The sequence below is a fragment of the Cervus elaphus genome, chromosome 30 (assembly GCF_910594005.1).
Source record: "Cervus elaphus chromosome 30, mCerEla1.1, whole genome shotgun sequence".
NCBI classification, from domain to species: Eukaryota; Metazoa; Chordata; class Mammalia; order Artiodactyla; family Cervidae; genus Cervus; species Cervus elaphus.
The window spans coordinates 85,148,535-85,166,838 of record NC_057844.1 but is presented as its reverse complement, the minus strand read 5'-3'; the positions used below and the strand labels follow the sequence as shown (position 1 = coordinate 85,166,838).

At 53.6% G+C, this 18,304-nt stretch overlaps 1 protein-coding gene across 1 annotated transcript in view; it reads left to right on the top strand.

Moving 5' to 3' along the window:
- The window catches only part of TUBGCP3 (tubulin gamma complex associated protein 3), a 35,797-nt gene extending 17,493 nt beyond the window's left edge, over nt 1–18,304 (top strand). The window contains exons 12-22 of the mRNA XM_043892013.1: nt 849–959; nt 1,280–1,388; nt 2,646–2,835; nt 3,918–4,053; nt 4,393–4,461; nt 6,170–6,305; nt 11,276–11,364; nt 11,563–11,694; nt 12,871–13,011; nt 16,573–16,689; nt 17,260–18,304. Coding sequence (XP_043747948.1) covers nt 849–959; nt 1,280–1,388; nt 2,646–2,835; nt 3,918–4,053; nt 4,393–4,461; nt 6,170–6,305; nt 11,276–11,364; nt 11,563–11,694; nt 12,871–13,011; nt 16,573–16,689; nt 17,260–17,418 — 1,389 coding nt within the window. The 3' untranslated portion in view covers nt 17,419–18,304. The remainder of the gene's footprint in view (nt 1–848; nt 960–1,279; nt 1,389–2,645; nt 2,836–3,917; nt 4,054–4,392; nt 4,462–6,169; nt 6,306–11,275; nt 11,365–11,562; nt 11,695–12,870; nt 13,012–16,572; nt 16,690–17,259) is intronic.

Sequence of the window (18,304 nt, the reverse complement as noted above, 5' to 3'; positions counted from 1 at the left end):
TCAGTGCTTACATGCGGAGTCTAAAAAGTACAGCAGACTAACGAGTGTAACAGGAAAGAAGCAGACTTGGACGTAGAGAATGAGATGGAGTTTACAGAAATAAAAGCACACGTCTGTTAGGGCTGTGACTGAAAAAGGAGAATGTCCTCGGTGCAGTAGCAAAGGAGCTGGAAGCAGTGATGACTTAGTTTTCTCTCTCCTTCACGTCCCGAGTCCTTTCTGCCATTAGCAGTCAGGCTGGTGCCTGGGTTGGTGGGGCTGAGGAAGCAGACCAGGAAGCCTCCGAGTGTGGCGGTTCTTAGGGCAGAGCCCCCCGAGAAGGTCAGTGCCCGCAGCGCTGCTGGGTGGCTGTTGCTGGCCATGCGCAGGTCAGGAGCTGGCCACGTCTGCCCTCTGAGCTGTGTGCCTCAGGCGGGGCACCTGTGCTCCAGAGCTGGGCCCCTGCAGGGATGGGGCGGACACCTCTGCAGGGGAGGCGCAGTTGTTTGACGCAGGAGGGCAGGAAAACTCTGGTCAGATTGAATTGACAATTCAGACGGGCCCAGAGGTCTGGGAAGAGTCCCTGTGGGTTAGCACCACCCTTACCCACCCTCCATGTACACAGCAGAGGCTGTGGTTGAAGGACCACCTCGTGTCTTAAGGAAAAAGCTTGTCTTAGCTCCCTTTTGTTACAAGAAATGGGGAATAAGTGGTTGCGTTTAGAGAGATCTGTCCAAAATGCCCTTTAAAACAAGTTGTAATGTAAAGGGTAGGTCCCCCTGTATCTGGAGTCTAGGATTGCTTGTGTTCTGCTGTGCAGTTAGTGAGCACTTTGCTGGAAGCATCACTTTGTCGCGTCTCACTTGCAGTTCTTCGTGGCGTCGGATCCGACTGTGAAGACGGACCGGCTGTGGCATGACAAATACACGCTGCGCACGTCCATGATCCCATCCTTCATGACGATGGACCAGTCCCGGAAGGTGGGCTCCCGCCGCTCAGGCGTCAGTGTGTGCCTGCCCCCGCGGACAAGGCCAGTCTGCAGGGAAACACGTCTTCTGACCTTTTAGGGTTTGCATTCTTGAGGTGAAGTGTATGTGAATTGACTGCATCAACGTATATTTGTATGTGTTTTGTTAGAAGTTTTTTCAGGTGCTGGGCTTCACTTGATTCTATCCACAGTGTTGCTGCTGTTTAGTTTTTAGTCAGTAGAAGAATTTGTGGCTTGTGAATGTTTGTAGAACTTGGATGTATGATCATTTTAATTCTGAGTAAAAGTAACTCCAGGGTGCTCCCCTTCTAGGTCCTTCTGATAGGAAAGTCGATAAATTTCCTGCACCAGGTGTGTCACGACCAGACCCCCCCAACGAAGATGATCGCCGTGACCAGGTCTGCGGAGTCCCTGCAGGACGGTACGTGGCGGCGGTGGCCGGGCGCCTGCTCCTCCATGCTGGGGGCCTCCTCGCTCACTCAAGTGTCGTCAGGACTTCTAAGTAGAATGCAGTATTGAGATGTACTGAGATGTATTTTGTACATGGTTTTGGGTTACGTGGGTGTGAATCCGCATCAAGAAGCTCCTCATGTGTATCAGCTCCAGGTGCCCCTCCTCCTCCGTCTGACGCTGGGGACACCAGCTGAGGGCTCGGTCCCTCGGCCCCGAGTGCTGTCCCCCAGCTGCCCTGGTGGTGTCCGGCCTCCCTGGGGCCTGTGATGCCCTGATGTGGCTGCGTGCTGACGGCACCTAGCCATCACGCCAAGAAGTGTCATGGCCAGGACGCCCGTAACACGTGCCATTTCGGGTTTATCCTTGAGACAGCTCTGACACCATCTTCCCCACGATCACCCTGACCTGCCCCGCGCCCCCAGAACCAGTGTTTCAGTGCGGCCTGGAGTTGGCTCCGCTGTGGAAGGGCTGTGACCTTTAAATCCGTGACAGGACGAGCAGTGCCCTCTGGCTCCCCCAGGTGGGAACACAGGCGTCTGCTCCATGTCCAGCATTGGCAGCGTTTTGGGGTCACAGCTGGGGATGCTGGTGGCCCCGACGGTTCCCATGGCCTGTCTTGGAGCCACGGGCGGGCGTGGGCTGAGGCGTCTGTGTGAGGAGCCACGGGCGGGCGTGGGCTGAGGCATGTGCGTGTGAGGAGCCACCGGCGGGTGTGGGCTGAGGCGTGTGCGTGTGAGGAGCCGCGGGCTGGCGGGGGCTGACGCTTGTGCGTGAGGAGCCGCGGGTGGGTGGGGGCTGACGCGTGCGCGCGAGGAGCCACGGCGGGCGTGGGCTGACGCGTGTGCGTGTGAGGAGCCGCGGGCGGGCGGGGGCTGAGGCGTGTGTGTGTGTGTGTGTGTGTGTGTGAGGAGCCGCGGGCGGGCGGGGGCTGACGCTTGTGCGTGAGGAGCCGCGGGCGGGTGGGGGCTTGCGGGCGGGGGCTGAGGCGTGTGCGTGAGGAGCCACGGCGGGCGTGGGCTGACGCGTGTGCGTGTGAGGAGCCGCGGGCGGGCGGGGGCTGAGGCGTGTGTGTGTGTGTGAGGAGCCGCGGGCGGGCGGAGGCTGACGCGTGTGCGTGAGGAGCCGTGGGCGGGCGGGGTCTGACGCATGCGTGTGTGAGCCTCTCCTTCCTCCTCCGTGAAACGCGATTATGTGTGTATGTGCTTTCCCTTTTTGTTTTTCACAGCTGCAGACTTATTCACAGATTTGGAAAATGCGTTTCAGGGGAAAATTGACGCAGCTTATTTTGAGACCAGCAAGTATCTCCTGGACGTCCTGAACAGGAAGTACAGCCTGCTGGACCACATGCAGGCCGTGCGTCGGTACCTGCTGCTCGGCCAGGGGGACTTCATCCGGCACCTGATGGATTTGCTCAAGTAAGATGGCGCTAGACGTTCCCGCGCGTGTGCGGTAGATTTCAGCACGGCCTAGGGTCTTGGGTTGTTTAAACAGCGAGTGCCACTAGAGGAGATGTGTTGAGTTCTCGTAAAACCTTGGGGAGATGAAGGCTTCTCAGGTCCTCACGTCAGTTCCTCCGGCTCTGCCTGCCTGGTCACGGAGGCGTGTGTGCTGTGAACACAGGCCCCGGCGGGCATGAGGGGCGTGCCCGCTCTGTTGGCGCAGCTTTAGGTGAATGCTGTCTGTAGGGCAAATGGGGGCCAATGTAAGTGTGTGGGGGGAGCGGGCGTTTCTGAACATTCAGGCCACGTCACAGATCTCATTATTGGGGTGACTCACCCGTGTTTGCCTTGTGCTCGGTTTTAATAACTGGAGCGTCTCATCCTTGGTATCAAATGAAAGCTTCGTTTCTTCTCAAAGGAGCGTTTCCAGTTTCTAACTTAGAAGGAGGCGGCATCCCCGACCAGCTTGCCTCAGGTCCCCTGAGCGACGCTGGCGTTGTTGGTCTCCTCAGCCTTTCTTGCTGACATCCTGTGCCGTGAAGGCTGTGGGGGCAGTTTCTGTGCACCCCTGGGGAGGGCGGGCTGTGCTGTTAAATTCAGGCCGCGCTCGGCCCAAAAGATGTTAGCATCGTGTGTGGGGACGCGGATGTCACTCATCCTCAGGGTCTGCTGATGGTGTGGATACCTGGCTTCCAGTTGCTCTGATTTAACTGAGGCCTGTCCTCCCACTGGAAATCTGCAGGCTGCTCCAAGGCCGGGCTTAAGTTAGAAACAGTGTTTGTTAACATGTGGCGTGTTTAAGTGTTTTAGGAATCAAAACATTCAAGGCCCAGTATTAAGCTGAGTCAAAATTAATTTTAAAGAAATGTTTTACTGACATAAATGCTTGATGAAATTTTACTTACAGTTAATTCTTTGAAACTTTTGTTCCTGTGTTGTATCATTTCCATTTGTCTTTTTAGTTTTTTTAATTAGAACTCTTTATAATTTTAAGTTTCTCCAGAGATCATTGTGAATTCAAGTAACATTCTCTTTTACTTTTATAAAAATCTGTGAAGGCCAGAGCTTGCCCGTCCGGCTACGACTCTGTACCAGCACAACTTGACTGGAATTCTGGAGACCGCCGTCAGAGCCACCAACGCCCAGTTTGACAGCCCAGAGATCCTCAAGCGACTGGACGTGAGGCTGCTGGAGGTACCGACCCTGGGTCCCACTCGGGGCCCGCGAGGCCGTGTCCTCCGTGGGGGTCGAAACACTGTCGTGTCTGCTCTGGCCTGGGTGGTGGTCTGGAGGGGGAGGTGGTGAATTTGAGCTGGACGCGCCCGTCATCCCTGCGTGTGCCCGCCACTGTCCAGGTGCAGGGCGCGGTGTGGACAGAGATGCGCTTCTCTGCTCGCGCAGCTGGCGCTCCACACCTCTGAGTGGGTTTAGAGACGGGGCTTCATTCAATGTGTTTTCCTTGGGGTTTGACCGTATGAGGGCCATGGCTGCGTGGGGGTGGGAGGCCCTGCAGTCGTGTGTGCTGTCTCACAGGTCTCTCCGGGGGACACTGGCTGGGACGTGTTCAGCCTGGACTACCATGTGGACGGCCCCATCGCCACTGTAAGACCCTCGGGTGGCTTCAGAGCTGCTGCTTCTCTGACAGCTTCTCTTGGAAGTGATCACTTGGCACCAAGACATACCCGCTGAATGAATGCTCAAGCCCGGATTCTGTGTGTGTGTGTGCGCACGCGCGCGTGAGAGAGTCACTGAGTGCTAAAGCGCTCTGTTATTTTAAGAATTCTTAAAAATATCATTTATCCTATCGTAGGTTTCAGCAGGTGCTTAATAAATGGATTATTCATTTTGTTCCATTATTCTTAGACTGGAGCGACTAATTTAGGATCATTTGAGGCAAACTATGAAGTATATTTTAGGGGAGTCGTATTTTTACTACTTAGATAAAATTTGATGTTTATTATTCGTTTAAACGACTGAGGAAATAGCCGTCCTGTTGTTCGTGGTGCTTTTACTGTGTTGAAAGAAAAGCACCGTTTCCTTGAACGGTTCCTGGATCACAAAGGGCTGACAGCCGAGCTCTCTCCTGCACCTGTGGTTAGACACCCTCTTCATGCCCAGTCTGTCTTGTTCAGACTTGGGTGTGCGTCCTTGACCGAGATCCCTCTGACCTTGCTTGTCGCTTTCACTCTGAAGTATTGAAGGCGGACACCCGTTTCTTCTCATTCTCGGGAGGTACTGTGTTGAGATGCTGCATCCCCGCTCTGCAGCGCCCCCCTGTGGCCTCTGCGGGCGGGGTCCTGGCTGGCCTGCCTGTCCCGAGCGGCCTGGCTCCCCCGCGGCTGCTGGCTCTGCCATCTGTCTTCTGCAAGGTGGCAGCTGCCGGGGCAGGTTTTCATACACAGATTCCCAGACCAAAGCTACCGTGTTTTCAATACATAGCTGCTCTCAAGTTTTATTTTTGGTTATATTCAAATTAGTTTTTTCTCCATTGACGTATATCTTAAACAGTTTTAGTAATTTTAGTGTACAAAACCGGATATTTTAGCAAACTGTTGGAAACTATTCTATCATCTACCATGTTAATATCGTATATTGATGTGTTTTTTTCATAGTATAAATGATAACCATAGCAAAGCCAGCTGCCTTGATTATTTTACAAAATGTGTCTGGAATAACAGCTAAATTGAACTTGGTCTGCATAAATAGTTAATTATTATAGTATCGAGGTTGTGCACTGCATGCCTTGTGCATAAATGATCGATCCTGCAGTGTTATGTCTTCAGAATGTTAGATTTTTCAGAGCTTGAGCAGAGTTAGGAAAAGAAGTTAGTATCGTAGATTTATTTGAAAAGAAATTTGGGATAGATCCTACCTGTGGCTAATAGGCGTCGGTTTCCGTGCCGATGGGAGAGTCTGGGTTGGAAGGACGAGGGGTCTCGGCATTGGTTGGTGGGTGTCCGCCGGGGACTCGCAGGGAAGTAGCCGCTTCCCATCTGGTCTTTGCCCTCCAGCCCTAGGGTAGGCATTTGTCTTGGGTTGGTACGTGCTCAGCTAAATGGCCATCACACAGAACTTCTGGTCGTCAGGCCAGGCCGCTGAGTGTGCTCTGGCATGTTAGTGGTCAGCAAGGTTGTTAAACGATGGAGCTTTCCAAAAATGCACCATGTGTGCTTACATACTGCTTAGAAGGTGTGGGAGTTGGCTCTGTGTCCTCCGGCTTTTGTTTGAGGAATAAAAAGAAGACGGAGCCCTGCCCTGGCCGCACCCTCATGTCCTGGGATCCCGTCAGTCTGTGCTCTGCTCTTTGCAGGTGTTCACTCGAGAGTGCATGAGCCACTACCTGCGGGTGTTCAACTTCCTGTGGAGGGCCAAGCGGATGGAGTACATCCTCACGGACATCCGGAAGGGGCACATGTGCAACGCCAAGCTCCTGAGAAACTTGCCAGGTACCCGCCCGCCCACGGGTCTGCAGCCTCTCTAAAGCGGAAGTCCTTAAAGCAATTGAAAAGTGGTTTCTTTTGTGCTGTTGGGTCTGTCTGTCGTGAAAAGGCTCGTTTGTAATATCGCTATCTTGACTTCAGTGCGTATCAGGAAAAACAAATTGAGTCAGGTTAGAATCCCATGGAAGAAGGAGCCTGGTAGCCTGCAGTCCATGGGGTCGCTAGGAGTCGGACATGACTGAGCGACCTCACTTTGACTTTTCCTTTCATGCAATTGAGAAGGAAATGGCAACCCACTTCAGTGTTCTTGCCTGGAGAATCCCAGGGACGGGGGAGCCTGGTGGGCTGCCGTCTGTGGGGTCACACAGAGTCGGACATGACTGAAGTGACTTAGCAGCAGCAGCAGCAGCTTTTTTTTAGGCCATGAAGTTTCTTACAGAATCATATAGTGTTCATACATGTTTAAAACAAATATTAAGGAAAGAGAGCCGTTAAGTAACATCACCAGCTCATTTATAATTCATTTATTAGTGTTTTAATTAAAGTCTACCTGGGAATTGCCTTATATACTGGTTTGGATCATTAACCAGAACATGAAAAGATTTTATATTATTTTACAGTTAAAAACTGTTAATAAAACTCTCATGTCAGAGAGTCAAGTTTATTTTAATGTTATAAATGTTGAATGACTTCAGTTGTAATTTTGAAGTCTATATGTTGAAAGGGATTTGGTCAGAACCTTTGAGAAAGTATTTCTACCAATGATGTTGCCAGAGAAAAACAAGCGGTCACACCCTTAGTCCTCTGGTGGTGGAAGCAGGTTCTGTAAAGGGGCCCATGTGGGCTCAGCCTGTTCACCAGGCGGAAGCCCCCGAGTTCAGATCAGGGGCAGCCCTGAGGCTGGGGTTGGTGGGCACCCAGCCCTGTATGATCGTGCGGAGTCGAGGGCTTGCTGGGTGCCCTTGCTGCTCGTACCCCCGGGACCCGGCCAGTGGCCCATGACGCCCTTGTGCTCCTGGCCCGGCTTCCTCTGGGCTCATTTCTGAGAAGGTGGATAGTGGGGCCCCTGAAGTAGCTGGGAGGAGGCCAGAGGGGACGTGTCCTGTTAGATCCTGCCATGGTTGTGGACGGTAAATGCCTTCAGCATCCACCTTCTAGTGGCCGTGCGCTGCCTCGCCTGTGGGCCCTTCGGGAGGAGGCGCCCCTGCCGTGTTCCTGGCCCGCCCCACCTTCCCTCTGCCCTGCCCTCCTCCCTGTGGCCTGGGGTTCCCGTCCTCCCTGCTGTCTGATGTGGGTCCGTTCAGTGTGATGGATGGACTTCGTCATTATTTTACTCTCCTTCTAAATAAGCAACTGTAGTATTTATAGATGTGGGGAAATCTGAGCTTTGTAGCAGTTTAACGTGTTAGCTGGTTGTGGTGCGTTTTCTCGTGGGAGTATCAGTAGTGTCTGTGTGAACTGGCTTCTCTCTTACTTTGCGTAATCATCAGTGAGTTTACTCCTCAGAGATAACTAATACATTTATTTGATCAATTTTCTGTGTAATTTTAACTTAATTCTATGATGTCATGTTCAGTTTCAGCTTCTTTGAACCTTTTCCCTTGTCATTAAAATTTCTTGTAAAACATTTTTGATAGCATGATATTGCCTCATGTGGACATATTTTATCTTTTCTCTTTGGTTAGTAGCCTGTTTTTTTTTTAAACTATTTTCCACTAATATTAATAATGCCGTAAGTGTTTTATAAATATATATTTATATGCTTCTGAATATTTCTTTAGAATAGGTGAATTGGAAATGGAATTGCTGTGTTAACAGGTATGACTCTTGCTCTTACTTTATACTTACTAATACTTACATTTGTTAGTATTTACATTTTAACTCTCTTGGTACATATTGTCAGGTTACTTTTCAGGAAAGCTGTACCAGTTTAACTTACATCCCCACAAGCACAGCTCTCACTGGTCGAAAGTTGTCTGTGTTGCTGGTTGGGGTGTTTTTTTGGGGGGGGCTAACATTGGATATTATGTTCAAATTGTCAATTTGATTGGTGAAAATTGAGATTCACTTATTTTTATTATTTGTTACTTTATTTTTTTGGCTATGCCCCAGAGCATACGAGATCTTAGTTCCGACCAGGAGTGAAACCTGTGCCCCCTGCAGTGGATGTGCAGAGTCCTAACCACTGAGCTCCCAGGGAAGACTAAGTTCATTTTAATTTCCTTTAATGCTTTAAAATTGCCTTTGACTGTACACAGTCTTCTTTGTGTCATTTGTGTTTCTTTTTCCAGCAAATTGCCCTTTTTTGCCCTTGATTCTTTTGGGGTACAGAGTTCTTATTTTTAACTTAACTTAGAGGGAAGTACTTTACTTGTTAATGGCCAGGCAACTTGATGAGCAGAGATCTATCAGGTGGTTCGTCTTGTTAACACAGCAGGTTTAGAAATGTCCTTCCCACTGTAAATCTGAGGCAGAAATACAGGAAGACTCACAAAATGCTCCTGTGAACAGCCTGTGAGCCCTTCACACATGAGCCTGTCTGTCTGGCCACGTGCACAGTGTCCATGACGATCATCCCAGGTACCATTTTAGTAACGTTCCTCAAGGTCAGTTGTTTGGAATAAATAGTTAGGCCTGAAAATGATTTGCTTAGAAGAGTTTTTGATAATGGTCTGCCTAGACGATTAAATCCATTTATGTATATTTAGCTGGACAAAAGAGAATGTTGATCTGAAATGGTTTAAAGTTTTTAAAGATATTTTTTCTTTAGATTCAATGAATCTAAAAACTGTTGCTGTTAGTGGCAACTGGATTTATATTTCAGATATGATGTAACCAGATGAGACGGACAGGTGCAGTCCAGAGCCACTGGTGAATGAGCTTCGTGTGTTCTTTCTCAGCCTTTGTGTCGGGGGCGGTGTGGGGGGAGCGCAGGGAGGCCCCCTCCCCAAAGAATAGTGTTCAAATAGCCCCTTTTTGGTCCTTGTTGGAAATAAAACTGAACAGGGAGGAGTGGTTGACTCCCCGTCACCTCGGGACTGTTTTCCTTTTTTGGCGATGAATACGGTAACGGTCCATCTCACACTTGGAGTGGTTCAGGCTTGGCTCTGAGGTCGGTAGGCGTTCTTCACTGTGAACTTCCCTTTGTGGCTCGTTTTTGTCCCTGTGGAGGAGTAGGTCGTCCTCAGTGACCAGACGCCTATGATGCGTCCTTGTCTTGTTTGCTGGCTTCTAAGCTGGGCGGTTAGTGCTCTGCCCAGCTGCTGGGCAGCACCGCCCAGCTGGGCTGTGGCCTTGGCTGCTTCCTGGTCTCCTGCCTCAGTGCCTCACCCGGGCTCCGAGCCGGCCATCAGGAAGCAGCGCTCAGGGGTCCCAGTGGACAGTGGATGTCAGATGGGTCTGCAGGAGGCCTGACCCTGATCGGAGGCCCCGAATCCAGGGGAGACCTGAGGTCTTACCAGTGTCCTCTGACTCCAGAGCCTCGAGAAATGAGCTGTGTGGTTCATTGATAAAGTCACGTTTAAATACTGCTGCAGCAGCTATAGATCCAAGTGATGTGAATACCTGGTTTTAGGGTATTTTTGTATTTTTAACAACTCAAGGCTGTTTCCACTGTGTCTCCAGTTGGCAGAAGCACCTGTGAAGATGCTCAGAGGACAGCCAAGCCTGGAGGGGTCAAGCCCTTGAGAGCTGGTGTGTCTAAAGCCAGCCCTGAAGTTCCTCCTTCAGCCTTGAGGGGGCAGTAGAGAATCGCACACAGTCTGACGCCTGGGTCAGCCGGAGGGGAGGTTAGGGTTAGGTCCCTCCTGGTGTCTGTGCAAAGCTGTCTGCTGCCCACTTGGTCCAACGGGAGCTGTGCTTACTTGTGTCCTTACTGGACCTCAGGGTGAAGGTTGCTTCGCTCTCGGGATTTTTAGAATTATGTGCATATTTGTGGACCAGTCATAAAAACAGAAGTACTTACGTTTTAACTGTGCTTTAAACGTTATTCTCAAGGCGCTGGGTAGAGAGACTCAGGGCTGCTTCAGGTGTGAGTTGTATTGCTCGGAGTTAAGGACCAGCTGACGGCTTGTGAGTCCAGCGGCCTTGTGCCTCAGCTTCTCCCCGGCCAGGAGCTCTGTGGCCTGCAGAGCCCCCACGTGTGGCCTGGCCTCAGCTTGGGGGAGTGTTCAGGCTCACAGTTGAGTGAGGTGCACAGTTCTCTTCACCCTGCTCGTGTGTCTCATGTGGTCACTCCTCTCTGAGGAGGGATGCAGACGGTTCCTCCTGGAGCCGCAGCTGCCGTGAGCAGCTTGTCTGGGCAGTGCAGCACAGGCCTGGGGTGGCCCCAGCGGCGCACCAGATCTGACCTGGGGCACGTCTTCTTGTCGGTGTCCCTCTGGCCCTGGTCCCTGATGGGGCCTTGGGGACAGTGCTGTCCCGTAACGGTCCAGCGGAGTCCCTGAATAAGTGAAAAGTCCAGGCAGACAGCGGCTGCTCCCTGGTGACCCTCCAGCCTTTTGCTGGTTTTATAAAGAACAGGAGTGGAGCATGGACTCTGCCCATCCCCTCCAAGTTCATGTTCCTCCCAGGTGACAAGGTCATATTCCTTAAGGGGATGTCATTTTGTCTCCAAATAGCTAGGGGATAGTAAAGGTCTCATGCACTGTAGGCAGACTGACTTAACTGTAAAGAAACCATAAAATTGATCTTATACAAGATACCGCATTATTATAAAATAACTTTTTCTTCAATTTCAAGTTCAGTTACGTTGTTTTCCGCGTTTCTTGTCAGATCCTTGCATTCTGTGGCAGCGATGCTCGATGCTCAGTTGGGCGGCCCTGTCTGTCTGCGCCCGGAGGCTGGCTCAGAAGGCTGCCGGCCTCAGGCCGAGCGTCAGAGCTGGCGCTGCAGGAGGACCGCCCCGCCCCACCCCGCCCCGCCTGCGGGCACCCGCGGCCTCCCTGGAGCCTGACGGCCGCCCCGATGTCTTGCAGAGTTCTCCGGGGTGCTGCACCACTGCCACATCCTGGCGTCCGAGATGGTCCACTTCATCCACCAGATGCAGTATTACATCACTTTTGAGGTAGGTCCCGGCCGGCCCCGTACGCGGTCCACACGGTGTCCCCGCGCCGCGCCGCGCCGCGCCGCCTGCCTGCTCCCCCCGGCCCTGGGTGTTGGCTCCTGGGCTGGCCGCGCAGCCTGCCTACTCCCTCGGGCCCTGGGTTCTGGCTTCTGGGCCGGCCGTGCCGCCAGCTCCCCAGGGCCCTGGCTGCGGTTCCAGGTGCTTGAGTGCTCCTGGGACGAGCTGTGGAACCAGGTGCGGCAGGCGCAGGACTTGGACCACATCATCGCCGCGCACGAGGCCTTCCTGGGCACCGTCATCTCCCGCTGCCTGCTGGACGCCGACTCCAGGGTAAGGCGGACGGACGGACCTGTCTTGGTGGCGGGTCAGTGTGTGGTCTGGGTCTCCCGTTGGGGCTGGAGCAGCGGAGCTGAGGCAGGAGCGGGCATGAGGCGGGGAGAGCGTGCAGGGAGGGCAGTGCCATCCTCGTGTGCTCCTGTCGGGAGAGCTGTCCTGACGGACAGTGACCTCTGACCCACACACACCCCCAGGCAGCTCGGGAACGAGCGTTCAGGGCTTGCTTCTCTGTCAGGGGTGTGGGTGGAAGCACAGTCTTGGGCCCCGGCTACAGAGTCAGGACAGGCCGTCCGTCAGGATGAGCGCCCTTGTTGCTGACAGTCCCTCCTGCAGGCCCTGCTCTGAGTGTTGTGTCTTACGTGTGCTGAGGCTTCTGGGAACTTTGATTTTATTCAGAAATCAAAAGGGAAATAAGCAATAGTTTGCTTTCACTTGAGATAAATGTGAAGTAGGAAGTAGAACTTCAAGTGCATCTTTGACGTTAACTGTGTGATTTCAGTGACGTGTCAGGCTTGCTGAGGGCCACTCCCCACTAAACCTCCGCTTGTCTCAGGGGCCCTTTTGGGGAGCATGATGTTTGTAGGGCGTTTGCTTCCATCTGAGTTTTTGAGTCGGCTGGTTAGCCATCCGTGTCTGGGCGAAGATGCTTTGAATTAAGCAGACATACTGTCACACTTGTTCAAAACCGCCCTTTCATTCCTGACGCAAAGCATGGTATGATACCATTTTCTGAAAATCCTTGCAGAATCTGCTTACAGTTTTTAAAGAATTTTCTCTCATATTTTCTGGGTCTGGTTTTGGCATATGTCACCAAAAAAAAAAAGAATAGATGCTTTCCCGTTTCTTTCTGATCCTCCGAGTAGCTGCACTGCAGACGCGGCTCTGCACTCTGGGGGTTGGGCAGCACGTGGGGCTCGCGAGGTCGCGGCGGGGAAGGGAGGGCGGGGTGGGCGGGGCTGGTTCTGGCCGCTCCTCTGTGGCGGCTCAGGGCGCGTGTGCTCCTGGGACGGGTGTGGGATGAGTGAGAACAGCTAAGAGCCCCTGAGAGTCAGAGTCGATGTCTGGGTTTACGGTAGCTTTTCGCTAAGGGTCAGTGTATTATTTGAAAGGTGTAGCGATTAATATGTATGTTGGGGGCTCTGTTCTTAAAAGGCTGTCGTCTCTCTCCAGGCTCTTCTCAACCAGCTGAGAGCCGTGTTCGACCAGATCATTGAGCTTCAGAGCACGCAGGATGCCATCTGCAGGGCCGCCCTGGAGGAGTTGCAGAGACGCCTGCAGTTTGAGGATCAGAAGAAGCAGCGGGAAGCTGAGGTGTGGTTTGGGGGCGGATGGCATGTTGGTTTAGGTGGTAAGCAGTTGCCATGGAAACTGCAAGCCCGCAGGGACTCTGCTGTGGTCACCTTGGGTCTCGCCGGGTCCTGAGTGAGCTGGGTGGTCACCGTCACCCAGCTTAAAGACAAACGAAGGCCAAGTGCACGGGAAATTTCGGTCTCTGGCCAGTGTCCCTCAGGGCGTGTGCAGACGTTCGTCTGCGTCGGTGTCTCCGCAGGGCGGTGCCTGGCTCTGCACACACCCATCTGGAGCTGGTGGACACACGTGTGCACACAGGAACTGGATTTCTGCACTTTGGCTGTGTTTAGCGACCTCACTGAAGTATTTCATTTATGACCTTGAAGTACAAATATTGAATAAGTTTGGGTCTTCGTGGGATCTCTTGTATTGGATATAATCTGTACAGGCTTTGGCTTTTTCAGGGTGCTTGTTCTCCGGGTGGTGACGGATGGCTTTCCAGCTGACGCAGTTTGGTTGTGTTGCGTATTTCCGGTCTGTGTCAGTGGGGGTGTAACTTGGAGGACGGCAGCGCATCCGGCAGGTTGTCTTCAGTGTATGTGGAGACAGGTGTTTCAGGGCCGGCACCTCGCGGTTCTGACACACGGGGTCATGGACGCACGGCTGGGAAATCACCCTGCTGCTGCACCATGGGGGAGAGGCCAGGACGCCCGCTCGAGGCCGTGACGTGCACAGGTGTGTGTGCTGGGGGGAGGTGGGGTCAGAGAGCAAAGAGCGGGGTGGGCTCCTGCTGGAAAACAAGACTTGTAAACATGAGACACACGGAAGAATCCTCTGTGTGTCCTGCACTCGTGTTCACTCCATTTGCGTTGCCAGGAGCAGGGTCTGGCTGAGACATCAGAGCTGGCGACACCCCCTGGGGCCTCCTGGGCAGGACAGCGTGGAGGCCCACGCCTGTCGCTGGCTTCCTGCCTTTGCTGACTTGCCCTGCCAGAGTCCAGTTTCCTGATTCACAAAGCAGGCGTGATAATAAGTAAACACGCTCCCTGGAGCACCCGTTTTCACATGCTCATGCGTGTCGCTGCTTGGCGGGCAGACAGTATGGGGAAAGCCAGCCACGCTGTGGCTCCCAGACCGCCCTGGCCTGGAGCACCTGCCCTTCCTGGGAGCCGTGAGCCTGCGCTCTGGGCCCAGGCCTGTCTGCAGATGGTCCCCGCTGTGCGCGCCAGCGCCTCGCGGAGCAGACCTGCATCGTGAGGCGGGGTGTTTGGTGTGAAATGTCCAGACGGCAGGAGTCGACAAAGCTGAAACCACGCCTGAGGGGTGGTCAGTGTTGAGGAGGCTGTGACTGGAGAAGCCACCGTCAGACCTGAGGCCCCTGCATGTTGAAGGGCCTGTGCGGGGCCCGGGGAGCTGTTCTCTGCTGTCTCCCGGCTTCCTGGAGCACCCACAGGTGTGACCAGGTGTCCAGGATACGTGCAGGATCCTTCTGTGTGTCTCGTGTTTGGAAGTCGTGTTTTCCAGGAGGAGCCCACCCTACTCTTCGCTCTCTGACCGCTTGCCCCCCGCAACACACACACCTGTACACACGTGTGCACACCACGGCCTTGGAGCCCCCCCCCCCACCTGTACGCATGTGTGCACACATGGTCTCAGAGCCCCCCTCCAGCACACACACTTGTACGCGCACGTGCACATCACAGCCTTGGAGACCCCCCACCCACACACACACCTGTATGCACGTGTGCACACCACGGTCAGAGCCACCCCACCCACACACACACCTGTATGCACGTGTGCACATCACGGTCAGAGCCACCCCACCAATACACACACCTGTATGCACGTGTGCACACCACGGTCAGAGCCACCCCACCAATACACACACCTGTATGCACGTGTGCACACCATGGTCAGAGCCACCCCACCAATACACACACCTGTACACACGTGTGCACACCATGGTCAGAGCCACCCCACCCACACACACACCTGTATGCATGTGTGCACACCATGGTCAGAGCCACCCCACCCACACACACACCTGTATGCACGTGTGCACACCACGGTCAGAGCCACCCCACCAACACACACACCTGTACGCACGTGTGCACACCATGGTCAGAGCCACCCCACCCACACACACACCTGTATGCACGTGTGCACACCACGGTCAGAGCCACCCCACCAATACACACACCTGTATGCACGTGTGCACACCACGGTCAGAGCCACCCCACCCACACACACCTGTACGCACGTGTGCACACCACGGTCAGAGCCACCCCACCAATACACACACCTGTATGCACGTGTGCACACCATGGTCAGAGCCACCCCACCCACACACACCTGTATGCATGTGTGCACACCACGGTCAGAGCCACCCCACCAATACACACACCTGTATGCACGTGTGCACACCACGGTCAGAGCCACCCCACCCACACACACCTGTATGCACGTGTGCACACCACGGTCAGAGCCACCCCACCAATACACACACCTGTATGCACGTGTGCACACCACGGTCAGAGCCACCCCACCCACACACACCTGTATGCACGTGTGCACACCACGGTCAGAGCCACCCCACCAATACACACACCTGTATGCATGTGTGCACACCACGGTCAGAGCCACCCCACCAATACACACACCTGTATGCACCTGTGCACATCATGGTCAGAGCCACCCCACCCACACACACACCTGTATGCACGTGTGCACACCACGGTCAGAGCCACCCCACCAACACACACACCTGTATGCACGTGTGCACACCACGGTCAGAGCCACCCCACCCACACACACACCTGTATGCATGTGTGCACACCATGGTCAGAGCCACCCCACCCACACACACACCTGTATGCACGTGTGCACACCACGGTCAGAGCCACCCCACCAATACACACACCTGTATGCATGTGTGCACACCACGGTCAGAGCCACCCCACCCACACACACACCTGTATGCACGTGTGCACACCACGGTCAGAGCCACCTCACCCACACACACACCTGTATGCATGTGTGCACACCACGGTCAGAGCCACCCCACCAATACACACACCTGTATGCATGTGTGCACACCACGGTCAGAGCCACCCCACCAATACACACACCTGTATGCATGTGTGCACACCACGGTCAGAGCCACCCCACCCACACACACACCTGTATGCACGTGTGCACACCACTGTCAGAGCCACCCCACCAACACACACCTGTATGCACGTGTGCACACCACGGTCAGAGCCACCCCACCCACACACACACCTGTATGCACGTGTGCACACCATGGTCTCGGAGCCCCCCTGCAACACACCTGTACGCACGTGTGCACATCACAGCCTTGGAGCCCCCCTGCAACACACACACCTGTACGCACGTGTGCACACCACGGTCTTGGAGCGGGCGTCCCAGCCCGTCCCCCATGGTGCAGCAGCAGGGTGAATTCCCGGCCGCGTGTCCACAACCCCGTGCATCAGAACTGCGAGGAGACGGCCCTGAAACAGCTCCCCCACCCACGTCTACCCCAGCCTGCGTGCGCCTTGACCTCTGGTTCTCCTGACTCAGGGCCACTGGGGCGTGACAGCAGCAGAGGAGGAGCAAGAGAACCAGAGGGTCCAGGAGTTCCGGGAGTCCATCCCGAAGATGTGCTCCCAGCTGCGAATTCTGACCCATTTCTACCAGGTGCGTGTCCAGACCTTGTGCCGTCCCCCACAAGGCACATGTGCTGTCGTGGGACAGACAGACCTCACTCAGTCAACCCAGCTTCGTCTTTGCGGCTCAGGGACGGGTCGGAACTCCCAGGCGCGTCCCCTGAGTGGAGGGCGGTCTGCGGTGTGAGCAGGGGGCCCACTAGTGACTCAGCCCTGGCCCTAGGCCCCGAGGCCTTGGCTTCCAGTGCACGTTGTTCCTCAATTCTTGAGTGTCTCCCGTCGGGGCTTCCTGACTCAGCGTGCTTTCTAGTCGCGTGGAAGGTGAGCAGCGTAGTGCTGGGCTTTCCTGCTCGGAATTAAAACGGCAGGTTCCTTTTCCGAGCTTGCTTTGCTATTTTACTGATTCTTGTAGGACTTAAGGGCCAGAAGGACAATCTGTTGGTTAGTCCTTTCCCATGAAGCTGCTGTTGTGAATTTCACTGATGGTGTGCCCCCCTGGTCCCGGGACCCCGCCGTGGTGGGAGCTGCCGGAACCCCCTGCGGGGCTCTGCAGCGGGGGCTCTGACTGTGCCTGAGCGAGGGCACCCCTCTGTCTCCGCAGGGCGTGGTGCAGCAGTTCCTGGTGCTGCTGACGACCAGCCCCGATGAGAGCCTGCGCTTCCTGAGCTTTAGGCTGGACTTCAATGAGCACTACCGTGCACGGGAGCCACGGCTGCGCGTCTCCCTGGGCGCCCGGGGCCGGCGCAGCTCCCACACCTGAGGCCCAGCCGCGGGGCGGCCGCTGGGGCGGCGTCACGGGAACGTCGCATGGCCTCCGGGATGGCCTGCTGGCCTCAGCCCCGCCGGCCGGCTCGGCCAGAGGAAGGGCGTGCTTCTAGACGGCGAAGCTGACAGTGTTTGTGACGTCACTAAGTTAAACAGGCTGGCTTGCACTATCCGAATTTATTTTTTAAAGTCTTCATATGTAAAAGATACCATACTTTGAGGTCTCTTAAGCCCTCCACAGTATGATTTATATTTGTCACTTTTTAAAAGATCACACTTTCTTTTAGAGAAAATTAAGGCGATGGATATTCATCAGTTGAGATGGTAATGTCATTGCTATTTTTTTAACATCCTCTTTAGAGGCAGTTTTTGTTAATATAACCAAATTAAATTGAAATCTAACGTCCCTACTAAGGAAATATAGAGAGCATTTTATTTTGGTTTTTAGTGTTGTAAAATATTAACCTCTCTAAGGACCTTTCTGTCAGTGCGTTTACACGTTATTGTTTTTTTCTCTTCCTTCAAAGTTTACATTTTTGTATCATTTACTCTCAGATAACTTGGGAAATAGTGTAGAAAAGGGCAGAGTCCTGACGCCTCAGTTCCTTGAACCATCAGCTGAAGCATGGTGTAAATATGGATGCCTCGAAAGTTAATGAAGTACTTTATTTTCAGGATTCTGATAAGCATTGGAAAGAAATTGTCTTGAATAATGAAGATTTCCTTTTTCCTTGCCTATTTTTTCATTGTAAATATTTATATACTGCTGCCCAGATGTTGGGGGGACATTTTTTGTAAAAATGTCATATCAAGTCACATAAATCTGCCTTTATTATGTTGCGTAAGTGAAAACTTAGACAATTAAAAGCAGTTATCTTTCA